General features: G+C 43.4%; 1 protein-coding gene across 1 annotated transcript in view; it reads right to left on the reverse strand.

Moving 5' to 3' along the window:
- The window catches only part of LOC115097527 (collagen alpha-1(I) chain-like), a 251382-nt gene that overhangs the window by 179044 nt on the left and 44344 nt on the right, over positions 1-27994 (reverse strand). Inside the window, exons 4-5 of the mRNA XM_029613448.1 lie at positions 10993-11046; positions 3125-3178 (exon numbers count right to left, since the gene is read on the reverse strand). Of these exons, the coding sequence (XP_029469308.1) occupies positions 3125-3178; positions 10993-11046 (108 nt within the window). The remainder of the gene's footprint in view (positions 1-3124; positions 3179-10992; positions 11047-27994) is intronic.

The raw sequence follows: 27994 nt of genomic DNA on the forward strand, positions 1-27994 counted from the left end.
TAAACGTTTTCAGAGGTGGGTGGGAGGGTTTAGTAGCAATTCTATCTTGTGAAAATTAGGTAGGAGGGAAACAACAAAAAAGGGTTATGTTATTTAAATCCCATTCTACTGCAGCAGGAATAAGCCAGAATAGAGCGAGACTGGAGGAGTGTTGGACTCCCTGTTCTGGTAAGGCTGACCAGGCCTTGTCCCATCACGTGATAGGGGCAAGGTCTGGGGACTGGACCCAGGCCACGTAGCCTTGGTCCAAACCCCAGACCCTGAAAAATGAAAAACTTTGAAAAATGGTATTGATCAGGCTCAGGGTTAGGGGACACCCTGAGCCTTCAGTTGACTATTGAAGATAACATTTTGAGGTACTAGGGGGTTAGGGGTGATAGTCTACCTGCCCCCCCCCCCCCACAAAACTACCAGGATCCATTTTTGGGGGGGTTATTTATTTACTTATTTAAAGGCTTTTCTATACCGGCGTTCATGAAAAGACTCTCCCAATAGTAAGTGCAGAGCAGAGTTATAGTAGCCATTTTGGTCCTAGAGAAAACTAAATTGATTTATTTATTTTGGCCCCTTGCAGCCATTGAAGTGTACTCTGTGTTTTCAGCTCTAAGAATTTTCCAGCAGCAGAAGGTTCATGTAGAGTTCAGGAGGTGTAGCAGTTTATCTAAGTGACAGGGAGATTTCTTCCCCATAGGGGGATGGATTTTGTTGTGATATAAAAATTCTTCCCACGAGGCACAGGGTGGAGTTTGAAGGAGATTATAGAGAGGAATTCTTACTAAGAATACTCAGGAGCCAGTGCTGAGGATTTGCACAGAGGTTTTGTGCTGCAATCTGGCACAAATGTGGTATGAAGTTTTTGATAAGAGCTAAAGAGTCCTGTACTACAACCTGAAAGACTACACGGCTAGAGAGTGGATGACTGAGATTTGCTGGGGGAGTAAAGGGATGTTCTGGACGCTCGACCGGAACTTGTTTCCGGTCGAGCGGGGTAATGTGGGCCCGTGCCCTCGGCGAGGAAGGGAAAGATAGGGGGGGGGGGTAAGCGGGGGGCAGGATAAGGTTAGGGTCAGCACGCGGGCAGCGAAGGGGGGGGGTGTTAGGAAGGACGCCGGAGGGGGGCAGGGGATTGGACGAGGAGGGTTGCCAGGGGGACGAGGGGCTGGGTCGGCAAGGTGGGGGTGGAGTCGTGCAAGGGGACGAGCTAGGCGAGCGAGAGGGGGGCGCGCGGCGAACGGACTCGTGCGGCGGCGCGGCGGAGAGCGGCTGGGGAATTTTGTTCCCTCCCTCCCGCCCTATGTATTCAACGGGTGGGGCAATGGTTTTGGTTGTCGCAGTGGGGGGGGGGCGGTTGGCCCGAGCCAGACTGTTGTTGTTGTTGTTAGACTATGGGGTTTCAGCTGGTACGGGACGGAGGTTGACAACAGGGGGCCGTTGTCAACGTTGGGGGCTCCTTGCTAGCAATGGTGGCGGGAGACCCCGGGGGGGCCTGGCTCCTTGCAGACTGGCGGCGGGAGCCCGCCCGGGTTCGGCTCCTTGCAAACAAGTGGCGGGAGTGCGAGCCGGGGTGTGAGGCCGGATCAGTGAGCCGGACGGCTGTTAGTGACCATCCTGCCAGGAGCGGCGGATGGTCAGGGTACTTGGATGCTGAAACCCGGATGCAATGTTTATTGTTATTGATGGCTCGGGCCTGTGTATTTAATAAAGCTGCGGCCTTATTTAACCCGACTCTGTCTGTTGGTGAGTTATTGAGATGAGATGAAGGGAGACGAGCGAGTGTGGTCACGAGTGCCCATATTACTGCCAGTACTGAATGGGTACCATCTAGGAGGATAAAGACCCCAAGGTCTAAGGGGGCACCATCCTGCCTGGGGAAGCCTACAGTCACAAAAGGATGAAGAAGAAAAAAGTGGAACTGTGTTCCTGTGTGGGTCTAGAGGAGAACAGAAGACCTTTAGAAGAAGCTGAAAAGAGGGCTTTGTCCAAAGACCTTGGGTTTAGTTAGCCAAGTGAAAGAACTATGAGTATTTCCAGAATGTCTTGACCTGTGTAAAGACTGATAGGATTTTTCTTGTGATTTCATGGACTGTTCTATTATCTACCTGCTATTTCCTTGGACTTTACTTTTTGGACTTTTAATAAATTATCTCTCTCTGTTTTGGAATAAACTTCCTTTGATGTGGGCTCCTATTTTTTTTTGTTGAACGCAAATCTCCCCTTACAGCTTTGCTGACATCCACTAGAATGAATCCTGGTTCTAGGACTGAAGCTGCTGAAGGTGACACCTGACAAATGGAAATGTTACATATTTATCTATAAACATTTGATAGTTCTCTTTTACCAAACTAGTCTAAAAATGGATTATGATCAGATTAAAATTAAATTCTTATTACAATAGTGAAGAGTTCACAATCTACATTCTTGGTAGAGTATGTAATATAAGTGTTAGTCAAAGATGATGTACAAGAGTTTTCACGACCAAATAGTCTCTGTCATCTAAAGAAGGAAGGATTCACATTTTGCTCCAATTAAAAAAAGGCATCACAATTTAAAGAATCCAGGGAAATTTCAGTGAATTTTGATAGCACTGTCCAGGAAATGATCACACACAAAGCACAAAAAAATCTTCTGGATGTTCCTTGTGCCAAGGCAAATACTTTAAGGACATGCCTGGGAGAAAAGTAAGTCTCCAAGTGAGTGTGCAACAGGCAGACTTGAACAGGGATTACAATCAAAGATCAAACTCTGGAATTTGTTGCCAGAGAATGTGGTTAGTGCAGTTAGTATAGCTGTGTTTAAAAAAGGATTGGATAAGTTCTTGGAGGAGAAGTCCATTACCTGCTATTAAGTTCACTTAGAGAATAGCCACTGCCATTAGCAATGGTAACATGGAATAGACTTAGTTTTTGGGTACTTGCCAGGTTCTTATGGCCTGGATTGGCCACTGTTGGAAACAGGATGCTGGGCTTGATGGACCCTTGGTCTGACCCAGTATGGCATTTTCTTATGTTCTTATGTTCTTATCAAAGCTTGATACCTCTAAAACCTGCTTAGTAACCACAAAGTCTCTATTTCATCCTCATCGTCTCAGAGACTTCCTACCGAAACTTTCACAAGTACTACTCACCTTCTCTCCTTTCTCGCCTTTCTCACCAAGTGGTCCAGGAGCCCCCAAGAATCCCTAAAGCAGAAGCACAAGACAGTGTTTGAAAAAGACCAAGTAAAGCTCCTGGAGGTGATCAACATGCTACCTACTGTGAGACAAGCGCCACAACTCAATTTCTCCATTGCTGTTAAATCTGGGAACTTTCAGCTTACTGCTCCTGGTTCATCTCAAGGTAAATTATTTCTTTTCATTGCTACTTGAGTCCCCCACCCCCCTCAGCTTTTTTTTTTTTTTTTTTTACTATACACACATAGGTCAATATTCAATAAGCCAGCAAGCAAAAAAGTTATCCAGATAAAGTGACCCAGCTAACTTCAGCAGCATATTCAGTAGCACTTATCTGGGTAAAAATGCTGCTGAATATATTCAGCTTAATTTACCAGGATAAACTTATATGGGTATCTTTGTTGCTCACCAGCTTACTGAATATTCTTAAAAAAAACCTAAGGGCTGAACTCCACCCACCCCCAATATAATTAAAAAATGTTTCATGAACAAGTGGACTCCTCTTCTGATATATGTAAACCTGGTAAAATGGTCAAGCCAGACCACGCTCCTGCTTCTCCAATATAATTTAAAATTGTCCTGCAGTAAGTAGTGCTGATCACTACCCCAACCTGTATCGCTAAAAAATTTACCAAAAATTCCCACTCCCTTATCCCCATTCCTGAACCTCCAAAACTATTTCAAAAGCAGAATGGGAACAGGAAAGGCGGCTACCTGCTCTGCTCTGCCAAATAATAAGTGCTGATAACTCTGACAGCTACCAGCACTTAGTATTAATTTATTCACTATACTCAGGCAGTGATGGGTCCATTCACTAATACCTGTCAGTGAAGAGACCAATCCCTATTCAGAATTCATTTCTGATTTATCAGATTAAAATTTAGCTGCTTGACAGGGTGTGAGATTTAAACCTAGGGTTTGTCTGGTTAATTTATAAAGTTAATCCAACAAACTCTTTAGAATATCATGACAATATAGAGATACATCTTTATAAACAGTATGGGGCGGATTTTAAAAGGCCCACGCGCGTAAATCCTTCTGGATTTACGCGCGCAGGGCCCTCGCACGCTGGCACGCCTATTTTGCATAGGCCGCCGGCGCGCGTAAAGCCCCAGGACACGCGAAAGTCCCGGGGCTTTCGAAAAGGGGAGGGAGGGGGTGTGTCCGGGGGCATTCCCGAAACGACGCAGCGTTTCGGGGGCGTGCCCCGGCGTTTCGGGGGCGGGCCCGGGGGCGTGGCGCCAGCCCAGGGGCATGGTTGAGGCCTCCGGACCAGCCCCCAGGACCGGAGGACGGAGCGGGGCTGCCGGCAACGCGCGTAAAGTTAAGGGGGGGGTTTAGAAAGGGCCGGGGGGAGGGGGCGAAGAAAAGTTCCCTCCGAGGCCGCTCCGAAATCGGAGCGGCCTCGGAGGGAACATGCAGCTCGCCCTGGGCTCGGCGCGCGCAGGTTGCACAAATGTGCACCCCCTTGCGCACGCTGACCCCGGATTTTATAAGCTACGCGCGTATCTTATAAAATCCAGCGTAATTTTGTTCGCGCCTGGTGCGCGAACAAAAGTACGCGCTCGCGTATTTTTTAAAAATCTGGCCCTATATATATAGTACTCATATTTTGATAAAAACTTAAGGAGTTACATTAGTCAAAGTCCAAGGTGACCTTAAGAAAATACATACGCAGTGTATATCACGAGAAGTAAAATATATTTTAAGTGTGCGTGCCCTCTAAATAAAACTGAAAAATAAAAGATAGAAATTGAAAAAGGCTTGCCAAGATAACTGAAGTTTCTTGGGCAAACATTCAGATTTAAATTTGCCCCCCCATCAACTGCCAAAATTTTACTTGGGTAACTTTTTGCCTAGGTACAATTTAGTTGGAAAAGAAGAGGTAGGGTGTGCCTATGGTAGGGGCGTGGCCTAAATTTATCCAGGCAGCACCAATATTCAGCACTATCGAAATAAATTTAGCTGCTTAAATCTGGTCTAGGAAAATCACCATCTTAAAGTTACCTGGATAATTTTAACCAAGTATATATTTAGCTGTACGCTTACTCGGATAATTTCTTGCTCACCACACTACTCAATATAAACCTCTAAATATTCTAAATTATTAAAAAATGAAAGTACTTGGTTGTAAACCTTTACATTTTGAGGGTAATTTTCAAATAGCCCATATAGTGGTAAACCGAAGAGTTTCAAAATGAAATTATGTGCATAAATTTGCTTTGAAAAGTTGTGGGTAAGTGATTGAGTATGCACAGAGATTAATTCAAGTAAAGTCAGACTTCTGCTTTGGAGCATGTAACTTGTGCGCATGCGCTTAAGTGCATACATTTTAAAATCAAAACATATGCACGTAAGTGTCAACTGTCCCTATTATTCCTCTCTCTGTCCCACTGGAACACCTCTGCTCAGTTCATGTAAAAGTACATGCATGACTTTAAATGCACAGCCCTGGCTGATCTTGTAGTACCCATTTACACGCATAAAATCAGGTTTTATGCACAAAAATAGCTTTGAAAATTACCCCCTGTAATTTTGTGGATGGTTCCTTAAGAATTCTATAGCTAAGCCCAGCCCAGTGGCTCAGTGACAGTTCTCTGCACTGTAATATGCAGACCTGCATTTGAATTCCCAGTCAGGTCCTCCATTCCCAGAGTCAGCCAGGACTGGGAATGCTGCGGAGGCATTTTGCTTAGGCTCCTTCTTGGCTAATAGGTCACTGAGACATTCCAGTGGAAACACTGAGAGGAGAGGATCACCTTGCTGGTGGCTGAAAGGAATCAGTAAGTTTTTGCTTGGGACATTGACTTTTTTAAAAGTATTGGGGCAAAGTTAACTATTTGGGAATATTATTTAGTGTGTTTGTGCCTTTAATAGTCAGAAAGGCAGTGAATAAACAAGTTAGACTGTTTGTATTTTTAGTCAGTCAATAAGGTAGCAGAAGGCAGGCAGCGAATAACAAGTTAGACTGTTTGTATTTTTAGTCAGTCAATAAGGTAGCAGTAGGTAGTGTGTTTATTTTTAAAAGTCTGCAGAACTGAGTGTTCTCCAGACTTTTAAAGAGCTGAGTGTTTGTATTTAATACTAACTGAGTGCTTGTATTGAAAAAAAAAAAAACCCACAAACCCCCCCCCCCCCCAAAAAAAAAAAAAAGTAGCCAGAAGCTAGAAATAAGCTAGGAGCAGTATATACCAAAGTAAAAAAGTTGAATAGTTCAGCTCAGTTACTCACCTTGGAAAGGTGTTGAGGTAGTGTGATTGGGTTTGAATAGGGACCAACATTTGTTAATCAAGGGAGCAGTGAGTCACTCAGGCTGACTAACTGAAGTTAGACTGTATTTCCCAACCCTCCCACCCCTCACCCACCCACCCCTAGCTCATCCCTTAATTTATAGGCAGCTGCCACTTTCACAAAAAAAAACAAAACCAAAAAAAAACAAAACATCAACAAAAACTTTATTGAGAATTCGATCAGACCCCGGTAGGCCACTACCAGACACATAGGGGTAGATTTTCAAACCGCGCGATTTGGCCTACTTTTGCTGGCGCATCAGGCGCAAGCAAAAGTACGCTGGATCTTAGTAGATACACACGGAGCTGCGCGTATCCGCTAAAATCCGGGATCGGCGCGCGCAAGGCTATTGATTCCGTATAGCCGGCGCGCGCCGAGCCACGCAGCCTACCTCCGTTCCCTCCGAGGCTGCTCCGAAATCGGAGCGGCCTCGGAGGGAACTTTCTTTTGCCCTCCCCTCACCTTCTCCTCCCTTCCCCTACCTAACCCACCCGCCCGGCCCTGTCTAAACCCCATCCTTACCTTTGTCGGGGGATTTACGCCTCCCGGAGGGAGGCGTAAATCCCCGCGCGCCAGTGGGCCGCTAGCGCGCCGGGACGCGACCTGGGGGCGGGTCCGGAGGGCGCGGCCACGCCCCCGGACCGCCCCGGGCCGTAACCACGCCCCCGGACCCGCCCCCAAAACGGCACTGCGCTCGGTCCCGCCCCCCTCCGTAAACCCCGGGACTTACGCGAGTCCCGGGGCTCTGCGCGCGCCGGTAGGCCTATGTAAAATAGGCTCACCGGCGCGCAGGACCCTACTCGCCTAAATCCGCCCGGATTTGGGTGGATTTAGGCGAGCAGGGCTCTTAAAATCCGCCCCATAGTGAATTCAGTAATACATTTAAAGGAAGTTAGACACATTCCTACTCCCATAGCAACCTAAAACTTAACTAGGAACTGATCAAAACTGAGATGAAGGCAGCAGTCTAGCCGCAAGAGGGGGGCTTCCCAGTCTTTTGCATCGAGTGTCACGTGTATGATTTTTTACCCACCGGTGAGAAGTTGTACATGTGCATGCGATGCAAAGAGCTCCTGGCTCTCAGAGAATGAGTCCGATCTCTGGAGGCTAGAGTGGCAGACCTGGAGGAGCTGAGGCAGACAGAGAGGTATATAAATGAGACCTTCAGGGGCATAGTAGTCAAGTCCCAACTTCAGACTGGCAGCCCTGGTGCTGCCTTGGAGGAAGAAGGTCTCATGATGGGAGAGCACCAACCAGGTGTAGCAGGAAAGGATCCTGTAGCAAGGACCTGCTCTCTAGGTGATGCATTGTCCTTTCGCACTGAGGATATCTCCCCAAGGCCTACTGCCCAGGAGGGAAGGGTTAGGTCGGCCGTCATAGTTGGTGATTCGATTATTAGGAATGTAGATAGCTGGGTGGCTGGTGGGCGTGAGGATCGGCTGGTAACATGCCTACCTGGTGCGAAGGTGGCGTGTTACGCGTGTAACTGGGTCTACACACGCCGGGCCTATTTTAAAAAGGCCCGGCGATGCACGTAAAGCCCTGGGACGCGTGTAAGTCCCAGGGCTTTACAAAAGGAGCGGGGGTGGGGCCAGAGGCCTCCGACAGAGCAACCATTGTCACTGTGTCGGAGGATTGTGTGCCGGCAGCCTGCCAGCGCGCGCAACTTGCGACTGCCCAGAGGCAGGCGCAAAAGGTAAGACAAAGGTCGGGGGTGGGGGGTTAGAGTAGGGCTGGGGGGGGGGGAAAGGTTAGGGGAAGGGGTGAGAAGGTCAGGTTAGGAGTCTGGGAAGTTCAATTCCAGGCTGCTCCAATTTCAGAGGAGCCAAGGAGGGAACGGGGGAAGGCAGCGTGGCTCGGCATGCGCAAAGTGCACAATTGTGCACCCCCTTGCGTGCACTGACCCCTGATTTTATAACTTGCGCGTGCAAGATATAAAATCAGGTGTACATGGGCGTGCGCTGGGTAGCGCGCGCACCTTTTTAAAATCTACCCCTATGAGTATAACCCTTGTTATAGCCAGGCTGGTGCTATGCAGATTATCCTTGCCTTGACCCGAAGGATCTTCTGAACTGTCTTGACAATTAGATGAATTGGTGGTTACAAATAGGGCAGACTAAAGCTACAGTCTAGCACAAAAGTGTCAGCTGCTTGGATTCATGGAGCAGAACTCAATCTTTCTCCTTCTAAGGTGAACAGGTCAATCACTGTTTTGCCTAAACAAGTTGTTTGCAATCCCTGATCTAGGAACCACTCATATGGATGTAACACTGCTGAGGTGGTCCACCAATATGCTATAGAGATGGGCATTAAGATGTCCTGCAGTTAGTTTTCAGCTCCAGGTAATTCATTTGCAAAGGATTTGCTGCTGGGGACCACAATACTTAGATTATACACCCCACCAGTCTGCTCCCCTCACCCCTTGGTGGAAGTGTCAGTGGACAGTCACTTGATGAAACATACAATGATAGATCCACCTTTAGAACTTCTATATTCAACCACCACTGAAAGCTACTCTCATTCCAGGAATCAACGAGATTTAGTAAGATAATGGCAAATAGGGATGATCTCATTGGCTTCAGAAGCCCCAGTGAAGGCCTTGCATGTGCAGATGAATCAGAGGAAGCACATGTACTGCATCTGCCACATGTCTGAGAAGACCTAGCTCAATGCTGGTGAAGAAAAGACCTTACCAGGCCCATCAGCAATGCAATTCTTTCAACAGGGAGAAAAACTTTTTCCTGAATTCTTAGAGGTGGGACCAGGTCTGATCTTTCAAAGTTGACCAGAAAGCCTAGAGACTGGAGGAACTATATTGTCTTCTCGAGTTGATTGATTTTGTTATTTTCTCCTCCCACTTTCTGTATTGCTTGGGGATATCATGTTAATTTCATTGGCCATTTCCTGCCACCCCCATTATTTAGTTTAAATGTCTGATAATATAAGATCTGAATTTCTCACTTAGCATCCTCCTTCCTGCTAGAGACAAATGAAGGCCATCCTTTCCATAAAGCTTTTTATTGCTCCATACATGACCCTAGTCTCCAATGTTTCCAAAACCACTTTCTATACACCAGGTTTTGAGCCAGGAATTGAAATTATCTATATGGCAAGACTTCTCTTTTCCCTTTCCATGAACAGGTAGTACTTCCAAAAAGACAATTGTCTTTGCAGTGTGCTTTATCATCTTTCCTAGATTTTGGAAATCTTGGCAGCCATTTCTATCAAGGTCATTGACCCCCAGATGGATGATATCAAAGTTCTTACTTCAATGACTTGGACTAACTGGTTTGTATTTCTACTAGCTGAGGATCCTGGAAGGCATTTAACTGTTGTGTTGCCATCAAAATGTGCTCCCAAATTGGTTCCTCTGATGATCGAGTCTCCCAGCAGAAGCAGCTTTCTTTTTTGACATTTGATACTGTTGAAGGGCTTCTGGGTGCATTGGGTAACTTCACATTTAGAAATCACTTCAAAATCTAATGCTGAGGTTTCTTCATTCTCCAATGCAGAAAAAGCATTTTGTAAGGGTAACAGCGGGGAGAGTGGGTGTCTCTTCATCATAGACTTTATTCTGCCAGAGCCCACTTTTATCCACTTGCTCCTGGGTTTTTGAATCCTGGACGTCCGACATTTCTGGGGGAGTGGAGGTTGATGCACAGGATGCTGAAAAGTTGGAAAAGGTGGGTGTCTATTTGTCACATGTCTTGTTCTACCAGAGCCTGCTGTAAACCATTTTTCTTTCCTGGGTGTCTGTAAGCTCTGTGGGAGATGGGCAAGAGATACTGGATAGTTCAAGAAAGGGGAAGTTAATTGAATCCTGGACAATTCTTCCCTTAGAAGATGAATCAGCTCCATTTTAATTGCACAGCCTTTGATTCTCCAAATGATAGGCCTTGGGAAATAAGCTCCACAATTGTTGCATTGTAACCAAGGCAGACACTTTTGCAATTATACACCACAAATATATATATATAACAATGAGTAAAAGATCATTTAGCGAGTTCTGGAAGGCTCCTGATCTGGATCAGCTCACTAGTCCAAAGACCTTTCTTCTCCTCACTACAGTACAGATTAAATTTAATATGAAGCATTGCAAAGTTTCAAAAATAATTCTAACTACTTTCTCCATCTATTTTCAACATTTCCTCCTGCATTGCTTTTTTTCCTACCACCAAATTCATAATCCTCAACAACCATGCCTCAGTTCTCAAATCTCCAAGCCACAAGTGGAGGTAGGAGAGGCAGAATTGCTGTACTGCTGCTTCTCTTCTCTGAGTTACGATTCTCTGGAACTCATGCTGCCCTCTCTTCCTTCCTCTGGTATCAACATACTTGCAGGAAGACTGAATTGCTAAAGTTGGTGGGTTCTCTTCTTGGCTACATGGCACAAGGCATTTGTGAAGTGATTTTTCACTTGCCAATCATCCGTTCTTGATCAACACCAGCAACCTGGTAAACAGAACATTTCACATGCTACTAGCCCCATCGGTTGCATCTGTTCTCAATTTCACATACACACACAGTCTTACCTCATCTCCTTTCTCTCCAATTAGGCCTTGATCACCTTTAAAACCCTGCAGCCCCTGTGGAAAAGTGAAAAGAAACAATATTATTAAAATAAAGAGTATAGAGAAAAATAAAATATTTGTAGAAATTAAACTCTTACAGAGGGCAATTTTCAAACGGATTTCCATGAAATTACACATGAAAAATGTGTAATCCACTTAACTGAAAATTATCCACATTTTGCTTCAGTAAAAGTACACACGATGTTCCAGAAAGTGTACTTTTACATGCATTTGGATTTTCAAAACTCTAACTAGTTTTGGTCAGAAAATCTATCCGCAGATTTAAAAAAAAGGTGGAAATCTCTGCAGTTCCCTGTACGTACCCAAATCAATCCAGACTCCTGGTTTTGCCTCCCCTCCAGCAGATGGAGACAGAGAATTGGTCACAATGCAGTTAGTTTGAAAACTGCCCCTACAAGGGTAGGTGGTGTTGCTAAATCCTCACCCAACTTCTCCAGGATCACTAAATCCAAACTATCAAATGATAACAGAGACCTGCACCTTTTGCTTTTCCTTCTTCCTTTTCTTAAAGTGGGAGATAATATATACCTATGAGGTCAGGGAAATAGATTCAGGTTGAACTTTTAATATCTCTAGCAGATATCCTTTCAATACATCCAGGGCAGAAACAGAAGTAATCTTTGGGAAGTTAATGGTTAAAAGACAGGAAACAGAGAGTAGGATTAAATGGTCAGTTTTCTCAGTGGAAAAGGGTAAACAGTGAAGTGCCTCAGGGATCTGTACTTGGACCGGTACTTTTCAACATATATATATAAATGATCTGGAAAGGAATACGATGAGTGAGGTTATCAAATTTACGGATGATACAAAATTATTCAGAGTAGTTAAATCACAAGCAGACTGTAATACATTACAGGAGGACCTTGCAAGACTGGAAGATTGGGCATCCAAATGGCAGATGAATTTTAATGTGGACAAGTGCAAGGTGTTGCATATAGGGAAAAATAACCCTTGCTGTAGTTACATGATGTTAGGTTCCATATTAGGAGCTACCACCCAGGAAAAAGATCTAGGCATCATAGTGGATAATACTTTAAAATCATCGGCTCAGTGTGCTGCAGCAGTCAAAAAAGCAAATAGAATGTTAAGAATTATTAGGAAGGGAATGGTTAATAGAACGGAAAATGTCATAATGCCTCTGTATCGCTCCATGGTGAGACCGCACCTTGAATACTGTGTACAATTCTGGTCGCCGCATCTAAAAAAAGATATAGTTGCGATGGAGAAGGTACAGAGAAGGGCAACCAAAATGATAAAGGGGATGGAACAGCTCCTCTATGAGAAAAGGCTGAAGAGGTTAGGGCTGTTCAGCATGGAGAAGAGACGGCTGAGAGGGGATATGATAGAGGTCTTTAAGATCATGAGAGGTCTTGAATGAATAGATATGACTCAGTTATTTAAACTTTAGAATAATAGAAGGACTAGGGGGCATTCCATGAAGTTAGCAAGTAGCACATTTAAGACTAATCGGAGAAAATTATTTTTCACTAAACGCACAATAAAGCTCTGGAATTTGTTGCCAGAGGATGTGGTTAGTGCAGTTAGTGTAGCTGGGTTCAAAAAAGGTTTGGATAAGTTCTTGGAGGAGAAGTCCATTAACGGCTATTAATCAATTTTACTTAGGGAATAGCCACTGCTATTAATTGCATCAGTAGCATGGGGTCTTCTTAGTGTTTGGGTAATTGCTGGGTTCTTGTGGCTTGGTTTGGCCTCTGTTGGAAACAGGATGCTGGGCTTGATGGACCCTTGATCTGACCCAGCATGGCAATTTCTTATGTTCTTATGAAATGTAAGTTATGAAACTTTGCAGCATTTTCCAAAGTCTCAAACATGTTATGCAAGTAAAATGTTCAGAAAGATGATGTATCTATTCAGAAAGATTTTTCCAACCCTGCTACTGCTTTCCAAATTTCTTGTAAATTAAATACCTTAAGGCAAATTTTAAAAGCCCTATGCATGCCAAAGTCGGGAAATACGTGAGTATTTCGGGCGGCATGTGCCATGTGGATTTTAAGAAGCACCTGAGTATGCGCACAAATGGGAAATGCAAAAAAGGGGTGGATCATGGGTGGGACATGTGGGGTCCGGGCATTTAACATGAAATGTGCACATAAGTATTTACTTGCACAAGCGCACGCTGGGGTTCCCTACTGCATAACTTTATTTCTGCTATGAATGGCATATAAGTAATGAAACAAAAAAACAAGGCTAGTAGGGGAGGAGGAATAGCCTAATGGTTAGAGCAGTGGACTATGAACCAGGAGACCAGGGTTCAAGTCCTGCTGTCACTCCTTGTGACCTTGGGCAAGTCACTTTACCCTCCATTGCCTCAGGTACACACTTAGATTGTAAACCCTCTGGGGATAGAAAAATACCTACAGTACCTGCATGTAAACCAGTGTGATATCTCAATTGAGATCAAATGTCAGTATATAAAAATGATAAATAAATAAAATAAATAGTTAGCAAGGTTTTAAGGGGTTTGGGCTAAAAAGGTAAAAGGGAGAAATTAACTAGGGGGTTAGGAAGTCCTATCCTTTACCTGGGCAAACTGAAAATGGCCTGTTGACACTGGCATGTTCCCTTATTCAATACAGGATTTCAAGAACATTTGAGGATTGCATACACCAGAGGCCACAATTTGAAAGATATTTTAGTGAGATCAGCACTGCCAACATTAGAACAGAGAGGGAGAGAATATACAGTTGGGCATTAAGCGGATGGAAAATGTTGCATGTGTGCTACAACTTTGCAGGTGTCCACTCTACAATGCAGACAGTGATGAAAGTCATACAGATTATAACACTGCAGGGGTAATTTATTAGATTCAATGTCCCTGTTAATTACTGTACATTGGATGGAGAAAATGACCTATTAGGATCCGATTACAGAAACATGGCAGTCAACACAACAATTTAGTAAGAAGTACTCCAGTGGGCTCCCACTGTGAAAAACATCATCATTCTTTCCAGAATTTACATTGGGTGATTTTAGAGCAAGTCTGGACATCTGCACGAGGAGATCTTCAATAGACTTTGAATTTAAGGGAGCAACAGTGGATTTCTATTTTGAGTACTGTTAGCCCATCAGGCCTTAATGACCAGTTAGAGTGGTAGTCTCTGATCTAACTCTTTACTATATAGCTTTGCTTTTTTGTTTCTGAAATTTCCATTACATAAAGTTGTGTTTTAATTACATCACATCTGGTTTCCTTCCATTAAAAACAGGTTGTCTTTTCAGATACCTTGTGGACCATTTATTCATCGTCCTAATGGGGGTAAGTAACATCAAATACACATCTAAGATGTTGTAAAAAAAAATGGAATTCAAGTCTCCCCTTGCAACAGATATACATTGAAACACGGCTCCATGTCTGGGGTTTCACCAAGGAGATGATGGTGTTGTTACTGATTAAGTTAAGTAATTCTTTGCCCTTTGAAATAGAAATTAGAAACATTGACTTTTAGAAACACTTTTTTGCATGCTACTGCATTGCACTAGAACATTAAAAAAACAGGGATCTGAAATGACATCATAGAGTTTTGGGTAACAAATTCCTGCTACCTTTATAAGTGATGGTCCCACAAAACTTTTTTGATGAAAGAGAAGCATATCCTAGCATGGGGGTTTGTTGACATATCTATATTGTTTCCCTTGACATAGCATAAGAGCTGTGCTTCATTTTTTGTGCTGGGATTGTTTCTGCCACGTGAATGTATGCTTACTTTTTACGCTATTATTAAATGACATACAAGTGACAAGCACAAGAAAAATATTTTTTGAAAAGATTTTTTAGGAAAGAGAAGGAAGGTTTCATACAATTTTTCTATATCACTACATCCAATAGTGTATTTAATATAATCATTAACCAGCCTCCTCCTGCCTGGTATTTCTTTATCTCTATATTGTAGCGTGTGTGAAACTTTTTTATTTTTATTAAAAAGGAAAAAATATTTTAATGTGAAAAAACTCTTTAAAGATCTTCGCTGTTATTCATCCATATCTATGCGTCGGTTTTATGACTGCAACAATTATCACCCAGACTGTTAATCACTATGAAAACGCCAAAGTCATAGATTGTTAACTGTTAACTGTTAGCACCAACTGAATTACATAGCAAAACTTTCCCGATTTATCTGAATATCTCTGTTTTCCCGACTGTCTCTGTTTTCCCAACAAGGCCTTGTTTCAGATCGTGAGATCCTTCATCAGGGGATTTTCATGTACTTCCAGTTCATCAAAATCATTCAGCGTTTCACGGAGCTGTCTATCGTGTTTTCATGGTCGCCATGTTGTGTTTGTAGCCCATATTGCTGACTGCTTATATATTATCCTCTTGCTCCCAAATATCACCAATCCTAGTCCACTTAAATTCAACGTCATCTCGTCCATTTAAAGGACCGCGTCCCAGTCGAGTTCCTCAATGAGCCCGCTAGATGACTGAGTTTGAAGCGAGAAAATCCAATAGGCTTCTCTATGGTTCAACAAATCAATGCGATTGTCACCATGTATTAATTATTTAACTTGATCAAGAATGGTCCATTTTATTTGGGTCGGCGCCTGCAAGGGGGTGCACAATTGTGCAACTTGCGTGCGCCGAGCTGCGCAGCCTTCCTCCGTTCCCTCCGCCCCCCGCACCTTCCCCTCCATTCCCCTATCTAACCCACCCCCCAGCCCTATCTAAAACTCCCTCCTTACCTTTATCCGGAAAGTTAAGCCTCTCTACGGGCAGGCGTAACTTGCACAGCGGCTGTTCTGGAGGCCTCGGTCCTGCCCCCGGAATGCCCCCGGGCCAGCGCCCCACCTCCGCCCCCAGAATGCCCCTTTTTCGAAGCCCCGGGACATATGCGCATCCCGGGAATTGCGCACACCGCCGAGCGGGCACACGCAGGGGCAGCTTTTCGGGGGTTACGCGCATAACCCTTTGAAAATCTGCCTCATGGTGTACAGCATCGGCACACTTTTACCCAAATAAAATGGACCATTCTTGATCAGGTTAAATCATCAATACGTGGTGGCAATCGCATTGATTTGTTGAACTGTAGAGAAGCCTATTGGATTTTCATGCTTCAAACTCAGTCACTCAATGAGTAACTCGACTGGGGCGTGGTCCTTTAAATGGACGAGATGACGTTGAATTTAAGTGGACTAGGATTGGTGATATTTGGGAGCAAGAGGATAATATATAAGCAGTCAGCAATATGGGCTACAAACACAACATGGCGACCGTGAAAACACAATAGACAGCTCCGTGAAACGCTGAATGATTTTGATGAACTGGAAGTACATGAAAATCCCCTGATGAAGGATCTCATGATCTGAAACAAGGCCTTGTTGGGAAAACAGAGACATTTGGGAAAACAGAGATATTCTGATAAATCGGGAAAGTTTTTCTATGTAATTCAGTTGGTGATAACAGCTTAACAATCTATGACTTTGGCGTTTTCATAGTGATTAATGGTCTAGGTGATAATTGTTACAGTCGTAAAACTGACGCATAGATATGGATGAATAACAGCGAAGATTTTTAAAGAGTTTTTTCACATTAAAAGATGTTTTCCTTTTTAATAAAATTAAAAAGGTTTAACACACGCTACAATATAGAGATAAAGAAATACCAGGCAGGAGGAGGTTGGTTAATGATTATATTAAATACACTACTGGATGTAGTGATATAGAAAATTGTTTGAAACCTTCCTTCTCTTTCCTAAAAAATGTTTTCAAAAAATATTTTTCTTGTGCTTGTCACTTGTATGTCATTTAATAATAGTGTAAAAAGTAAGCATACATTCACGTAGGAGATTAATAAAATAAAATATATACAAGAAAAATTAAAAAAATATTGAGAAAGGAGGTGATATCTTGTAGAATTGAGTCTTAAGGTATATATCTCTTGATACATCATTGATAGTGCATCTAATCCATTGGGATTGTTTCTGCGGCACAGCTCTGTGTGCTACAGCAACTCCAGCAATCCCTCTCCTGCCGTACCAAGCAGCAATACATCATAGTAATATAGTAACACAGTATATGATGGCCGACAAAGACAGAATGGTTCCTCCAGTCTGTCCATTCTTTCTGTTAAGGGTAGCAACTGCCGCTCCATGCAGGTTATGCCCATATAGAAATTTTGCACCTAAAGTTACAAAGTTTACTCTTTTCTTCATTTCCATCTTCTAGCCATTAGGGATTCTTTCTATTTATCACAAGACCTTTTGAATTCCATTACTGTTCTTTTCTTCACCATTTTTTCCAGGGCATTCTGTGCATCCACCATCCTTTCCAAAAAGAAATAATTCCTGATATTGATCCTGAGTCTACCCTTTTGGAGTTTCAGATCATAACCCCTGGTTCCACACCTTCATTTTTATAGATATTTAAAACTCTGTAACATATCTCCTGTCTTCCAGATGCAGACATTTTTAGGTCATCCAGTCTCATCTCATAAGTCTTTCGATGCAGACACACCATTTTGATTGCCTTTCCCTGGACCATTTCCATTCTATCTCTATCCTTTTTGAGATACAGTCTCCAGAACTAAACACATTATTCCAGGTGAGGCCTCACAAAAGACATGTACAGGGGGCATTACCACCTCTTTTTTTCCTGCTGTTTATGCCTCTCTCTATGTAGCCGAGCATCCCTCTAGCCTTAGCCACCGCTTTGTGACATTGCTTTGCTATCTTCAGATCATCAGATGCTCTCACGGCAAAATCTCTTTCTTGGTCTGTATGCATCAATCTTTTGCCCTCCACCCCCATCACATTCCTTTGGATTTTATTACACCACAAATTCATGGCTTTGTACTTTTTAGCACTAAATATTTGCTGTTAAATTGCTATTGCCCCTCTACTCCTTCAGAGGTGTCCAGATCTTAGTGTCTTCCACAAAAAGACAAACCTTACCTCTAATCCCTCTGCAATATCGCTCACAAAGATATTGAACTGAACAGATCTCAGAACTAACCCTGGAGGTACTCCAATTATCACTTTTCTCACCTCAGAGTGGGTCCCATTTATCATTAAATGCTGTCTTTTGTCCATCAACAAATTTTGGAATCTATTCCACCACTTTGGAACCCACTCCTTGCCATTTCATTTTGTTCATGAGACTATGTGAGATAGTTTTAAAAGCTTTTCTGAAATCTAGATAAAGTGCTCATCATTTGTCTAATGCTCTAGTCACCCAATCAAAAAAATCAATCAGGTTCATTTGTCTTGACCTTCCTCTGGTAAAACAATGATGCAAACCACCGGATTATAGATAGTGAACTATCCTTTCCTTCAGCATAATCTTTGTTATTTTTTTCCACCATCGAGGTAAGGCTTACCAGCCTGTATTTTCTACCCTCCTCTTTGCTACCATACCACTTTTGTGAAGCGGAGCCACAATCGCCCCTTCTCTAATCTTGTGGCATCACTCCCATCTCCAAGGATCTATTGAACAGAGCAATCAGTGGACTCCCAGCACCTCTCTTATCTCCCTTAGTATCTTAGGATGTATTTATTAGGCCCCATGGCCTTGTCCACTTTCAGTTTTGCTAGTTCCACCCAAACACACTCTTTTGTAAATGGGGTTGCATCTACCCCACTCCCATCCATACACTTATCAACTAGCAACAGTTCTCTTTGACTGTCTTCTTTAGTGAACACTGATCAAAAGTATTTGTTTAATATTTCTACTTTTTCCTTATCTTTCTCTAAACATTGCTCCTTGGCTCCTTTCAGTCTTCCAATACCATCATTGATCTTTCTCATTTATCTGATATATCAGAAAAATGTTTTGTCACCTCATAAGAACATAAGAAATTGCCATGCTGGGTCAGACCAAGGGTCCATCAAGCCCAACATCCTGTTTCCCACAGAGGCCAAACCAGGCCACGAGAACCTGGCAAGTACCCAAACACCAAGAAGATTCCATGCTACTGATGCAATTAAAAGCAGTGGCTATTCCCTAAGTCAACTTGATTAATAGCAGTTAATGGACTTCTCCTCCAATAACTTATCCAAACCTTTTTTGAACCCAGCTATACTAACTGCACTAACCACATCCTCTGGCAACAAATTCCAGAGCTTAATTGTGCATTGAGTGAAAAAGAATTTTCTCCGATTAGTCTTAAATGTGCTACTTGCTAACTTCATGGAATGCCCCCTAGTCCTTCTATTATCCGAAAGTGTAAATAACTGATTCACATCTACTTGTTCAAGACCTCTCATGATCTTAAAGACCTCACTTTGTCTCTTTGGTTATCCTTTCTTCAACTTGAGCTTTTGCTCTCCTGATTTCTTTCTTTGTCTCTTTCAGCTTCATCAGTTAGTTTTCTCTTTTTCAGTTCCTTTAGTTTTTCAGCCACCTCTTTGGTGAACCATAACTGTTTCATTTAACTCATACATTTATTTAGTTTTCTTACGTAAAGATTTGTTGCTTTTATTATAGCTCCTTTTAATTTGGTCCACTGTAGTTTCTCCCAGCCTTCTAGCTCCTCCTCAAGGTATCTAACCATATTATCAACATCTGTATATTTGAAATCCAGGACTTTGTTTTTCATGTGACTTCTTTCCTTCTTGGTCTCTATACCCAATCTTACTGTCTGATGATCACTAAATATTAGATATGCTGTCTTCATTTGTGAGTGCCAGGACCAGCATCACTCCTCCCTTCTTGAGTTCTATCACCATTTGTCTGAGCAGAGCCCCTTGAAGGGCATCACACATACTCTAGACGTTTACCATATTCTGTAGTAGGAATACTTCAATCCGTATTCAGTTGATAGATTAAAATATCTGATGAGCAGAACCTCTTGGATGTCTTCAGCCAGATCTCTGTCCAGTTCTTCTGAGTCGGTGGCCTTTGACCACAGCATTGTAAATGGAAGTGCCATTGTCTTTTTTAAAGACTGCCTACAGTGCTTCTTCCTTTCTCCATGCCTCCTGCATTTCAGTTGCTTTGATATTGTTTTTGACAGAGAACAACTCCTCCCCCTTTTCTGACATCCCTATTCTTCCTCAACAGGTTTTAGCGTGGTATGGCCATATCCCATTCATGGGATTCACTTAATTATGTCTCTGTAATTGCAATGCATTTGGGCCGCCCCAGTTCCCTCCCAGTCCACTCCAATTAAGGAGTGGACCGGGAGGAAACTTCCCTACCCCCCACATCTAAACTCCCTCCTTCTTCCCATCTGCTCCCCACCCCCTAAACCCTACCTTTTTTTGTTTCTTTCTTTGTTTTGAAAATTACTTCAGCTGCCAGCACATGAGTCTTTGGGACAGCCAACAATGGCACTGTCCCGGCCCACCCCCGCCCCACCCAGATCATGCCCCCGGTCCACCTCTTCGAAGAGGCCGGGCACTTATTTGCATACAGGCCTTTACGTAAGAGGCCAGGCCTCTTTAAACATTCGCTCAGCTCGCACAAGGCCCAGCCACGCGCATAAAGGCCATAATTTGCGCGCATAGGGCTTTTAAAATCTAGTCGTTAATGCACAATCGAATCTTTATGGGTAGAAATCCCTTGTGTGTTGGGGAAGAGTATCAGGATAGGAGTATACTACCATCCACCTGGCCAAAAAGATGAGATGGACAGTGAAATGCTAAAAGAAATTAGGGAAGCTAAACAAATTGGAGTGTATTAATAATGGGAGATTTCAATTACCAACAACAAAAGTGGACAAAAATGAAGTTTAGAAATAAAGGCTAAAGAAGGCGTCAGCAAGCCTGACGTATGTTCACACAGAGACACCAACCGGTCTTTTCAATCATTCGCCTTCTTTTAAATTTATTAACTTTCAACAACTTTTTGTTCAAAAAATTTTTTTCTTTTTCTTAAAATATCCTCCGTTAGTCATAGACTCTTTAAAGCGGATGTATTTAATTTCAATACGGCCGTATTAATTTCAATACGGCCGTATTGAAATTAAATACATCCGCTTTAAAGAGTCTATGACTAACGGAGGATATTTTAAGAAAAAGAAAAAATTTTTTTGAACAAAAAGTTGTTGAAAGTTAATAAATTTAAAAGAAGGCGAATGATTGAAAAGACCGGTTGGTGTCTCTGTGTGAACATACAACGTCAGGCTTGCTGACGCCTTCTTTAGCCTTTATTTCTAAACTTCATTTTTGTCCACTTTTGTTGTTGGTAATATGGATTACAGTGGATAATTCTTGACTCTTGATGTTATTAGATTTCAATTACCCCAATTTTGACTGGGTAAATGTAACATTAGGACATGCTAGAGAGATAAAGTTCCTAGAAAGAACAAATGACAGTTTTATGGAGCAATTGGTTCAGGAACCAACAAGAGAGGGATCAATTTTAGATCTAATTTTCAGTGGAGACCAGGATCTGGTGAGAGAGGTAACAGTGGTGGGGCCACTTCACAATAGTGATCATAACATGATCAAATTTGAATTAATGACAGGAAGGGGGACAGTAAGTAAATCCATGGCTCTAGCATTAAACTTTCAAAAGGGAAATTTTGACAAAATGAGGAAAATAGTTAAAAAAAACAACCTGAAAGTTGCAGCTACAAAGGTAAAGAATGTGCAATAGGCGTGGACATTGTTTAAAAATACCATCTTAGAAGTGCAATCCAGATGAATTCCATGCATTAAGAAATGGGGAAGGAAGGCCAAACGATTGCTGACATGGTTAAAAAGTGAGGTGAAAGAGGCTATTTTAGCCAAAAGATCTTCATTCAAAAATTGGAAGAAGGATCCATCAGAGGCTAAATAGGATAAAGCTTAAGCATTGTCAAGTTAAATATAAGTCATTGATAAGACAGGCAAAGACAGAATTTGAAAAGAAGTTGGCCATAGAGGCAAAACCTCATAATACAAACTTTTTAAAATATATCCGAAGCAGGACTGATCGAGGGGTTAAAGGGGTACTTAGGGAAGATAAGGCCGTTGCAGAAAGACTAAATGAATTCTTTGCTTCTGTGTTTATTGAGGAGGATGTTTGGGAGATACCCATTCTGGAGATGGTTTTAAAGGGTGATGATTCAGATGATCTGAACCAAATTATGGTGAACCTGGAAGATGTAGTAGGCTAGATTGACAAACTGAAAAGTAGTAAATCACCTGGACTAGATGGTATACACTCCAGGGTTCTGAAAGAACTCAAAAATGAAATTTCAGACCTATTAGTACAAATTTGTAACCTATCATTAAAATTGTCCATTGTACCTGAAGACAGTAGGGTGGCCAGTAGAGATGTGAATCGTGTGCCAGATTGTCTTAACGATCAGGTTTGGCTGGGGGGGGGGGGGAATCTGATCGTTAAGATATGTGAATTGGAATCGTTTCCGATTCCAATTCACATCGCTAATTTTTTTTTTTAGGGAGGCCCGCGCCGCTAAAAAAAACCTCACCCGACCCTTTAAATCGACTATCCCGACCCCCCCCCAAAACCTTTTAACATTACCTGGTGGTCCAGGGGGGCCTCGGGGGACGATTTCCCGTTCCCAGGCATCAGCTGCGCTAAAAAAAAATGGCGCCGATGCCCCTTTGCCCTTACCATGTGACAGGGTATCCGTGCCATTGGACAGCCCCTGTCACATGGTAGGAGCACTGGATGGCCGGCGCCATCTTTAAAGATGGCGCCGGCCATCTTTACTCATCAGCCCCTATTGGGGCAGCTGATGCCTGGGAACGGGAAATCGTTCCCCGAGGCCCCCCTGGACCACCAGGTAATGTTAAAAGGTTTTTGGGGGGTCGGGAGGGTGGGGGAGGCTAAGGGGGGTCGATTTAAAGGGTCGGGTGGGTTTTTTTTTTTTTTATCGGGCCATCGGCGCCATTTTAATTAGTGGCAGCCAAAATGGCGCCGATGGCCCAAGAGCGGGAGATCGCGCCGGGACCACCCCCATTGGGCCACCAGATAATTTAACATTTTGGGGGGGGGTTCGGGAGGGTGGGGGAGGGTAAGGAATTGGTTTTAAAGGGTCGGGGTGGGTTTAGGGGTTGTTTTGGTGTGCCAGTTTTCCCGCCCTCCCCCAAATAATTCCCGTGCCCTATTTAACGATTTAGGATGATTTATGATGATAAATTGGGGGCATTTGTATTGTATAGTGCACGCTGACGATTTAGGACGATTTAAAAATTATCTGATGATAATTTTAATCGTTCAAAAACGATTCACAAAAGGGCACCAGGGTAGATCTGGGAAACTATAGACTGGTTAGCCTAACTTCAATGCTGGAAAAAATCATAGAAAATGTTAAAAAGAATAAAATCACAGAACATTTAGATAGACATGGTTTAATGGGACACTGCCAGCATAGATTTACCCAAGGGAAGTCTTGCCTCACAAATCTCCTACATTTTTATGAAGGGATGAATAAACATGTGGACAAAGGTGAACCGGTAGGTATGGTGTGTTTGGACTTTCAGAAGGCGGTTGACAAAGTCCCTAATGAGAGGCTTCTAAGAAAACTCAGAAGTCACGGGTGCAAACTGGTTAAAAGACAGGAAACAGAGTAGGATTAAATGGTCTGTTTTCACAGTGGAAAAAGGTAAAGAGTGGAGTGCTTCAGGAATTTGTACTAGGACCGGTGCTTTTTAATATATTTAAAAATGATCTGGAAAGGGGCAAATGAGTGTGGTGCTTACATTTGTGTCATGACACAATATTATAAAGAGTAGTTAAATCTCAAGTGGATTGTGATAAATTGCAGGAAGACTAGAAGATTGGGTGTCCAAATGGCAGATGAAATTTAATGTGGACAAGTGCAAGTTGATGCATATAGGGAAAAATAACCCTTGCTGTGGTTACATGATGTTAGGTTCCACTTTAGGAGTTACCACCCAGGAAAGAGATCTTGGCATCATAGTGGATAATACTTTGAAATCGTCGGCTCAATGTGCTGTGGTGATCAAAAAAACAAACAGAACGTTAGGAATTATTAGGAAGGGAATGGCAAATAAAATGGTGGATGTCATAATGCTTCTGTATCATTCCATGGCGAGCCCACACCTTTAATACTGTGTGTAGTTCTGGTCACCGCATCTCAAGAAAGATATAGTTGCACTGTAGAAGGTACAGAGATGGGCAACCAATATGATAAAAGGGATGGAACAGCTTTCCTATCAGGAAAGGCTAAAAAAAGTTATAGTTTATTGATTTTCTAAATCATCATATCAGCTGTAGCCTTCACAATGGTGTACAGTTTATAATTAAACATAAGAAATACAGAAATGTATAAAAAGATAACAGCTAACAATAATAAAAGATGAAGCACAGAAATACATTAGCTGTTGCGGTCCCCACCGCTTCCTTCCCTGTCGGGCTCGGGGCCTCTTACCTTCCCACGGACCGCTGAGGAGGATCCCCTGCTCCTGGCCTGCCTGACCGCGTGACACCCGGACTCCCCTCGGAGGATTCCTCGCTGGGACCTGGCAGTGCTCCACTCGAACTGGGGCTCTCCTGCCTTCCTCTGCGCCACGGGGACGGACGCCGGTCTCCGCCCGGGCCCAACCGCATGGCTCCAGCCCTGCCTCACGAAAACGCCGCCAAAACCTCTCTGGACTCCGCCCACCTCGACGGCCGCGTGCGCGAGGGCTGGGTACTTCAGCCCCGGCACCCGAAAGTGCTGCTCCACCCCCGAGGTGATGTCACGCTGCGGCTAAAGTATAAAAGCAGACTCCGGACTTTCTCACTTTGCCTTGCAACGAGGTTCACACAGTTCCCTGTGCCTTGAGTTGCTGTTTATCCTTCGTCTCGCTGCTGATCTTTGGTTTGACTTCTGCGTGTTCCTGACGACTCCCGCTTGCTGCCTGCCTCGACCCCGGTCTGCCTACTGACTCCGGACTACACCTCTGCTGCTGATTCTTGGTCTTGACCCTGGCTTGTTCCTGACATTCCCGCTTGCTGCCTGCCTCGACCACGGCCTGCCTTCTGACCCGGGACTTCTGTTCCGCTGCTGATCTCCGGCCTTGTCCCCGGCCTCTCGACCTTGGACGCCAGTCTTGATGCTGATTCCCGAGGCCCGCTCCTGTGTGCTCCTGACCTCCCGTCTACCCTCGGGAGTGGTCCGGCGGGGCCCCTGTGCTCTGGACATTAGTACTCCAGCCAGCCTAGGTCCAGCCCTCCTTGCAGCCCCTGCTCCTGCCCACGGACTCTTTCAGACTTGGGGCTCCAGTCCTTGGTTTCCTAGTCCTTGTTCCACTGCCTGGCAGCTACCTGCTACGTCTCTCGCCAAAACCCGTGGTCGGTCCCTACGGGCGCCTCCTGGGGGGCACCGCACCACGCGGGTGATGTTCTCTACCATCCTTCACCCCCTCTGCCTACCGGCCATACTCTTACCAACCTCCTGGCCGGCCCAAGGGTCCACAACTCCACTTGAACGCAACATTAGCTGTTAAAATTACATCAAAATAATAAAATATTTAAAAAAATAAACACAATAAAATTCCTAAACCAATATAAATAAATCAACATAAGAACATAAGAACATAAGAAAATGCCATACTGGGTCAGACCAAGGGTCCATGAAGCCCAGCATCCTGTTTCCAACAGTGGCCAATCCAGGCCATAAGAACCTGGCAAGTACCCAAAAACTAAGTCTATTCCATGAAACCATTGCTAATGGCAGTGGCTATTCTCCAAGTGAACTTAATAGCAGGTAATGGACTTCTCCTCCAAGAACTTATCCAATCCTTTTTTAAACACAGCTATACTAACTGCACGAACCACATTCTCTGGCAACAAATTCCAGAGTTTAATTGTGCGTTGAGTAAAAAAGAACTTTCTCCGATTAGTTTTAAATGTGCCCCATGCTAACTTCATGGAGTGTCCCCTAGTCTTTCTACTATCCGGAAGAGTAAATAACCGATTCACATCTACCCGTTCTAGACCTCTCATGATTTTAAACACCTCTATCATATCCCCCCTCAGTCGTCTCTTCTCCAAGCTGAAAAGTCCTAACCTCTTTAGTCTTTCCTCATAGGGGAGTTGTTCCATTCCCCTTATCATTTTGGTAGCCCTTCTCTGTACCTTCTCCATCGCAATTATATCTTTTTTGAGATGTGGCGACCAGAATTGTACACAGTATTCAAGGTGCGGTCTCACCATGGAGCGATACAGAGGCATTATGACATTTTCCGTTTTATTCATCATTCCTTTTCTAATAATTCCCAACATTCTGTTTGCTTTTTTGACTGCCGCAGCACACTGAACCGACGATTTCAATGTGTTATCCACTATGACACCTAGATCTCTTTCTTGGGTTGTAGCAGCTAATATGGAACCCAACATCGTGTAATTATAGCATGGGTTATTTTTCCCTATATGCATCACCTTGCACTTATCCACATTAAATTTCATCTGCCATTTGGATGCCCAATTTTCCAGTCTCACAAGGTCTTCCTGCAATTTATCACAATCTGCTTGTGATTTAACTACTCTGAACAATTTTGTGTCATCTGCAAATTTGATTATCTCACTCGCCGTATTTCTTTCCAGATCATTTATAAATATATTGAACAGTAAGGGTCCCAATACAGATCCCTGAGGCACTCCACTGTCCACTCCCTTCCACTGAGAAAATTGCCCATTTAATCCTACTCTCTGTTTCCTGTCTTTTAGCCAGTTTGCAATCCACGAAAGGACATCGCCACCTATCCCATGACCATCAAATCTTGTACATATTAAAAGATTAACAGAAAAAGTAAAAGCAGGCTGGAGAGCTTCTATTGCACGTTTTCTGCGTAAGCTTGTTTAAATAACCATGTTTTTAGTTCTGCTGTAAACTTTTTTCTTATCTGCCTGTAATCTCAAGGTTAGGGTTGTTCAGCTTGGAGAAGAGATAGCTGAGGGGCAATATGATAGAGGTCTACAAAATCATGAAAGAACTTGAACAACTAAATGTTATTTACTCTTTCAGATAATACAAGAACTAGGGGCACTCCATGAAGTTAGCAAGTAACTCATTTAAAACAAATCAGAGAAAATTCTTTTTCACTCAAAGGAAAATTGGTTCTTACCTGCTAATTTTCGTTCCTGTAGTACCATGGATCAGTCCAGACCCTGGGTTATGTCACCAATCCAGCAGAGGGAGCCAGAGAAAACATTCTAATGACTCTGACGTATACCCTGGAGCACCACCTGCAGTCAATCAGTATTGACCAGTATCAAAGCAGAAATTTAACTACTAACATATTAACTAGCTATCTAAACGGGAGAACGAATTTCCAACTCACAAATCCTAAATGGAAGCAGAATCCCCCCCAAAAAATCTTGGGAATAAACAAGAAAATATGAAGAAAAATAGACAGTATGAAAAGGCGGTTTAATCACCCAAACAGTGAACGAGCGGACTCTCCGAAAAGATAAATATAATACACAGACATAAAGGGTGGGCGTCTGGACTGATCCATGGTACTACAGGAACGAAAATTAGCAGGTAAGAACCAATTTTCCTTTCTCTGTACGTACCTGGATCAGTCCAGACCCTGGGATGTACGAGAGCTGATTCAATTAGGGTGGGACCCAGAGAGTCCTGCTGGGAGAACACTCTCTCCGAAGGCTGCCGAACTTGGAGCGTGAACATCCAAGTGGTAATGACGAGCAAAAGTATGCAACAACTTCCAAGTCGCTGCTTTACAAATCTCCTGAGGAAAAACTAACTGTCATTCTGCCCAAGAGGTAGCCTGTGACCTAGTAGAATGAGCTCTCAACCCTTCAGGAAGGTCACGACGAGCTAGAAGATAAGCTGAACGAATTGTGTCTTTTAACCAACGAGCAATCATAGCCTTCGAAACCTTATGACCTTTGCGAGGGCCACTCCACAAAACAAACAAATGATCAGACAATCAAAAATTGTATCTTCAAGATAACGCAACAGAGCTCGTTGTACATCTAATTTTTTTAAGATCCCTAGAGGAAGGATCCAAACGATCTAAACACGGAAAAGCCAGAAGCTCTATGGACTGATTTAAATGGAAAG

Source organism: Rhinatrema bivittatum, chromosome 8, assembly GCF_901001135.1.
Source record: "Rhinatrema bivittatum chromosome 8, aRhiBiv1.1, whole genome shotgun sequence".
Lineage (NCBI taxonomy): Eukaryota > Metazoa > Chordata > Amphibia > Gymnophiona > Rhinatrematidae > Rhinatrema > Rhinatrema bivittatum.